The 6000-nt window shown below is 52.9% G+C and overlaps 1 protein-coding gene across 2 annotated transcripts in view; it reads left to right on the top strand.

The window, feature by feature from the left end:
- Positions 1-648: 648 nt before the first annotated feature.
- Positions 649-6000, top strand: part of PAX2 (paired box 2) — a gene marked incomplete at its 3' end in the record, with an annotated part of 83094 nt that continues 77742 nt past the window's right edge. For both annotated transcript variants that reach the window (XM_084209876.1, XM_084209877.1), the window contains exons 1-2: positions 649-1107; positions 4901-5069. In XM_084209876.1, the coding sequence (XP_084066002.1) occupies positions 1065-1107; positions 4901-5069 (212 nt within the window). In that variant the 5' untranslated portion in view covers positions 649-1064. The remainder of the gene's footprint in view (positions 1108-4900; positions 5070-6000) is intronic.

Genomic DNA, 6000 nt, shown 5'->3' with positions numbered 1-6000 from the left:
TCGAATCCCCCTCCTGTCCCACTTTACACCGAGTAACGTCTCCGGTAAAAAAAGCTGAGCGTGAGAAGGGAGATGAAACTAGCAAGGCGTGTGCGCTTGTGTTAAATAAGGGAGTTAAGGATCCTGGGCCGCGAGTGACAACAAAGCGGGGCTCACGTCCGTTCCCGCGGGCCGGGCAGCGGCGCCGCCGCCCCGCACACGCACGGCCCGGGGCGCTCCGGAGCGCGCGGCCGGGGCTCCCCCGCCGCCGGTCCCGCAGGCGAGGGCCCCCCCCGCGCCGAGCGCCGCCGGCCCGGCCCTCCTCTCTCTCCTCTCCTCTCCTCTCCCCTCTCCTCTCCTGGCCGCGCTCGGCTCGGCGCGCTGGCGAATCAGAGAGTGTCGGAATCTATTGCCTTTGTCTGACAAGTCATCCATCTCCGGGGAGGCGGGCGGGGGGCTGAGGGCGCTGCGGCTTTTAGAGAGACACACACCGGGAGCGGAGGCTCCAGTCTCCGGCCCCGGCTTCTCGCAAGCACTTCCCACCTCGGGCGAAAGTCCGCCGGGCGCCGGATCAGCCGCCCGGCCGAGAGGAGGGGTCGCGCCCGCCCGCCGCTCGCCGCTTTCCCGGGGATTGCTACTCTGCTTTGAACTTAAATGAACTAGCCCCGGACCGCGGGAGGAGGAGGAGGGAGAGCCGCGTCCTCCTGCGCCTTCTGCCGCCTGGCCGCCGGCCGCACCTTGCTCCGGCACCCCCTCCCCGCCGCCGGGGATGCTCTGAGCCCTCCCAGCCATGACACCCACCTGCCCCCCGGCGCCGCCAGTCCCTCGCTCCCACGGACTCTGCTGACTCCCCCAAGGCCGGCGCAGCCCTCCCGCCCCCCGGAAAGTACTTCGCTGCCCGCTCCGCCGGGCCGGGGGCCCAGCGCATCCCGTCGCTTCCCTCCTCTCCTCGTGTGCTTTTTTGTTTTGTTTTGTTTTCCTTTTTTTTTTTTTTCCCCAATTTTTTTCTCCCCTAAGTCTTGAAGTTGAGTTTTAGAGGCGACACGGCGGCTTCAGCCGATTTCTTCCCCTTCCTTTGCCTCCCCATGGATATGCACTGCAAAGCAGACCCCTTCTCAGCAATGCACCGTGAGTACTGGAGCCCGGCTCCTTCCGCTGCTGTCCCTTTCTCATCCTTTCATTCTTCCTTCCCCAGCCATCCTTCCTCACCTGATCCTCCTCCAGGTCCACCTTGTCACCCTGGCAGATACCGGGCTTAGAGAGGCGTTCGGATGGCAGGACGGATACTGCCGGCCCGAGCAGCAGAGCAAGGATGCCGGGCAGCCCCGAGCTGAGGGGAACAGAGCTCCGTGCCGGCAGCGCGGCGGGGGCCAGGACCCCCAGCCCGAGGGCAGGGGTCTGAGTGCTGCTGTGCCTGTGCTGCGTGCCCTCAGCGCACGAAGGAAAGCCCCCTCCGAACCAGAGCTATGCTCCGCAAATACACTTTCTCCATCGCCCCTCAGACAACAAGAGTTTTTTCTGACTCCTGTCAGCCCTTTCCCTGTCCGTGCCCAGCCGGGCCGGGACTCCCCGCAACGCTCCGCGGCTCTAACGCTCCCCAAATTTCCCCGCGATGCGATGCTGTTTTCTTTGATTTTGGATTTGGTGGCAGAGAGGGAAGACGCCAGTTTCGAATTAATGGCGGGTTAGTCGGTGGCTGTTCTGTGAGTCGTTTTCGTTTGGCGAAAGGTTGGACTGCGGGAAAAATAGGACAATTGTATGGCAGGGAGATGAAGTGGCTTTGGAGGCTCCCAAGAAGTCACGATCCCTCCTGGTTTATTTACTAGATACCCGGTGTGAATTTTAAATACATGCCTGGTACAGAGAAAAGGGCATTCGTGCTACATTTTCAATTTTAAAAGGCTTTCTTAAGAGGGGGACGAAGGAACGTGAAAAGCCTCTTTTACCAGGGACTGTAACAAGGAATTTCCAGTGATTTTAATTAAACCGCAGGAGAGAAAATAATTCCAAGATTTAAATTGAAGAAGAAAAAATACAAATAGAAAACCGAGATTGAGAGTATGTTGAGTCAGGAAATGAATAATTAAGAGCAATTTGTAACTTTTGACACCGAAACTTTTGAGGACACGCCCTGCCCTCTGCATAAAACACAAATCGAAAAGATAGAAAATGGAAATGCTTGAACTTTAAAAAAATCCCGATTTTGCCTTGAGAAGGAAGGTGCAGAAATACAAACTCACGATTAAATCCCCAAACGCGGATGTAAGTAACTGCCTTTCTGTTACCTAATAACTAATTTCCAGAATACATTGCTTAAAATGTGAGGTTTGATTTCCAAAGAGCTTTAACAGCAAACACTCCGTGCTTTAGACATTATTTTTAGTTTTCAGCAGTGCAATCTGTTTCCAGACGCGATGTCAGTAATTCCGGCTCCAGTACCATCCGAATCATGTCAGCAGACGAAAGAGGCATTTCACTGTCGCTGATTTTTTAAAAACTCCAGGGACATTCCTGACCAATTTTTGGCTTCTGATTAGGGGAAAAAAACCCAAAAGAACACCAAATATAAACAAAACAAAAAGACGCCACCAACATTTGATTAGTATCCTAAAGTGTATTTCTAGAGCTACAGACCTGGATATTATTAAGCAATTTAAAAAGATGTGGGCACAGGCTCCTGACATACAGACAGCGCACGCGATCTGTACGACAGCGGCACGGCTGAGTCTGTGCACATACAGATGCCGGCACTCACATGCAGATAAATTCACGTAAATATCTGACTGCTCTGATAGAAAGAATCTTAGAAAACCATGGGGCAGAACAAAGCAAACTCGTGTGAAAAATATCCGGACTGCAATAATTTGAATTATTAATTTTTAATCTTTTTGCATCTGTTGCCCTTTAATACTTTGTAATGCGAGTTATAATAGGTGCTTTGAATTATTTATCGTGGAGTTGCCGAAGAAATTGCTATCTTGTAACTTTAGAGGCAACATGTGCAGAAGGGGTTCTGAACAAATGGAGAAAAAACACAACAATATATACCCGCGGGTTTTAGTGGAAGAAGATAAATATCCCCCTTCCCCTCTGAAACCCTAAATACGCTTTTTAAAAGACTAACAAAAGAATGCAAAACATAACCCCGGTTCAGCGGGGAACGACGGGAAAGCCAGCCGGCGCCCCGGCCGATGGTGCTGGGAGGGGATGTGTGAAGGTGTTACTGAAGGGGTGGGGAAGATGGGAAAAACTCTATTTGTACGAAAGGACTTGGATCGATCGCAGGGCAATGAGAGTTTCCACTAAGTTCAGAGCCAATAAGTCAGTGTCAGAAGCAGGAGAGAAAAAAACCTCAACGAAAATACAAACAGATCATTTTTCAGCAAACTGCAAAACGAACTAAGATCTCTTGGCGAGGAAAATACAGGAGGTTAGGGTTGTGTGAAAGGAAAGCTTTAATACAGAGCGCACTCCACAGCTATATCAGCTGGATATTCCGCTGCTCAGGTAGCAGCGAAGCTGTACCGCCTGCGAGCGGGCATCTCCCCATGCCCTGGCAACGGCGAACTGCTCTCGGCTCGAATGTAGACGTTTGATTCACGACCAAATGTCTTACTGCGTCCCAAAAGGAGATATTTCCCTCTATCCCCGTCACTCCGTTTCTCGTGTCCACTCTTAGCAGGTGCATACTTTTTTCCCCCCCCAAGTTATTTCTAAAAATGGAGGAAGACAGATCGGGGGGAAAAAGCGATCCTAGCAGTCCTATCTGAGAGAGAGCAGGTTTCTGCCTGGAAAGGGGAGAACAGAAGTAAACGGAGAATTTAAATTCTCCCTGAATTAGATTTGTATGGTAGGGGAAAAAAAAGGAAAAAAAAGGAAAAAAAAAAGACTCGGAACAGTATGAGTCTGTTATTTTTTTTTCCTGGAATTTTTTTTTCCTGTAAAGATCGAAAGCTAATGAGAGAGAGGGTCTGCCTGTAAAGGAACACCAGCTGCGGGACTCAAAATATTTTCTTTCTCTCTCCCTCCCTCCATTTATTTCCTTTTCTCTTTTTCTCTGTGATTCCTTTCAACTCGCATCCCAAAATAACGGGATAGGACTGCTTGCATGGGGGACATGCCGCGGGGTGAGGGAGGGCGGAGTTCGGGAGGAACTGTAATTGACAACGTGATAGAAAATCCTGGAAAGAAAATGAGAGAAAAAGCCCAGGAGTAAAGAGAAGGGGGACTGCGGCAGAGTCCGCCCGAAGCGTCTAAGAGGTCGAGCTCTGGAGTTTGGGAGTGCATCGGTGCCCTGCTCTGGGGAGAGGAGCGAGCGCGGGCGCTGTTTCTATGTTCGGCCCATCACAATGGCCGTGAGAATCCACCGCTCCGGCATCCCGATCGGGACCGCAGGAGGAGAGCGGCTCGGGGAGGGAGGGCGGCGTGCGGGAAGGTGGAGAACAATCTTCCTCCGTCTCGGGAAAATTCATTCTGCCTTCCCTTTCCGTCTTTCTTTTCTTTCTTTTCTTTCTTTTCTTTCTTTTCTTTCTTTTCTTTCTTTCTTTCTTTCTTTCTTTCTTTCTTTCTTTCTTTCTTTCTTTCTTTCTTTCTTTCTTTCTTTCTTTCTTTCTTTCTTTCTTTCTTTCTTTCTTTCTTTCTTTCTTTCTTTCTTTCTTTCTTTCTTTCTTTCTCTATCTCTTTCTCTATCTCTTTCTCTCATTTTCTCATTCTCCCTGATTTTAGCTCCTTTCTCTCCTTCTCCCTGTTTATCTTCTCTCGCTTCCCCATGTCCTGTTCCCCACTCTCGACCCCCCGCCATCACCTCCATCCATCTGTAATGACTGGAGAATTTGCAGTGCGAGTGGTAAAGAATCCACGACTAACGGTGTGTTTCTGGTGTGCGTGGGTTGTTGTGTTTTTTTTATTTCTCTTTCCCCAGCAGGGCACGGGGGTGTGAACCAGCTCGGGGGGGTGTTTGTGAACGGCAGGCCCCTACCTGACGTGGTGAGACAAAGGATAGTGGAGCTGGCTCACCAGGGGGTGCGACCCTGTGACATTTCCAGGCAGCTGCGGGTCAGCCACGGTTGTGTCAGCAAGATCTTGGGCAGGTAAGGAAAGAGGCAGCTCCTTCCCCTCCCCTGAGACTGCAACGTTGCATCCCTTCCCCGCTCCACTATGACCTTCCGCCCTTCCCGCGGCACCGGGCTCTCCCCGCCGCGACCCCGAGCGGCCCCGGCACCTTCGCACAGTGGGAGCCCGCAGCTGAGCAGGGCCCCCTCCTCCAGCTGGCAAGGGCGTGTTTCTCCCCCGCCTCCCCCTTCCCTCACCGGCGGTGTTTGAAAACTCCTGGGAAGACAAAATAATTCGAGAAGAGTGGGTGGGAGGGCGGGAAAGGGAAGGGACGGGAGAAAGAAAACGAAAGAACGACCAAAAATCCCCAATCCATCAGGAACAAAAAAAAAAAAAAAATCCTAACTCACAACAAGCCGTAAGCAGGCTTACCAAATACACGGGTAAATAAACAAACAACGGGGCAAACAAATAAATAAATAAATAAATGGCCGCGGTAACCGTTCATCGCCAAATGAGCTGTGCAACATCCCTAGGGGCTACTCAGGGAGACCCAGGGCCCTGGCCCGGCCGCTCGGATGCGGAGCGGTGTGAGCAGGCGGCAGTGCCCCAGCCGCCGGAGCGTGCGCTACGCGCGCTGCCGTGCCCGGCGAAGGCCGGGACAGGAACGCCGCGGGCAGCAGAGCTAATGGACAGCAGGGAGTGGGCTGCCGCTGCCCTGTACGAGCACCCGCTTTAGAGGGACCCCGGGGCCGGGATAAACCGCTCTGCTGCATCCGCAGCCCGGCCAGCGCCCCTATTCGCGAGCGGCCGGCCGGGAGATCCAGGCGGGGGAGTGCGAGCCCTCCACTGCCCGTTCCCCACGCCCCCTTCCCGGCCGCACGGCTCGATCCCGCGTTCGGCGGGCTTCACCTCCGGACGGCTGCATCGGGGAGAGGGTTTCTGTTTAATTTCCCGACCTCAGGGCCT

This window comes from Fringilla coelebs (genome assembly GCF_963513975.1).
Source record: "Fringilla coelebs genome assembly, chromosome: 8".
NCBI lineage: Eukaryota > Metazoa > Chordata > Aves > Passeriformes > Fringillidae > Fringilla > Fringilla coelebs.
The sequence above is the reverse complement of the archived record's forward strand: the minus strand, read 5'-3'. Positions and strand labels throughout refer to the sequence as shown.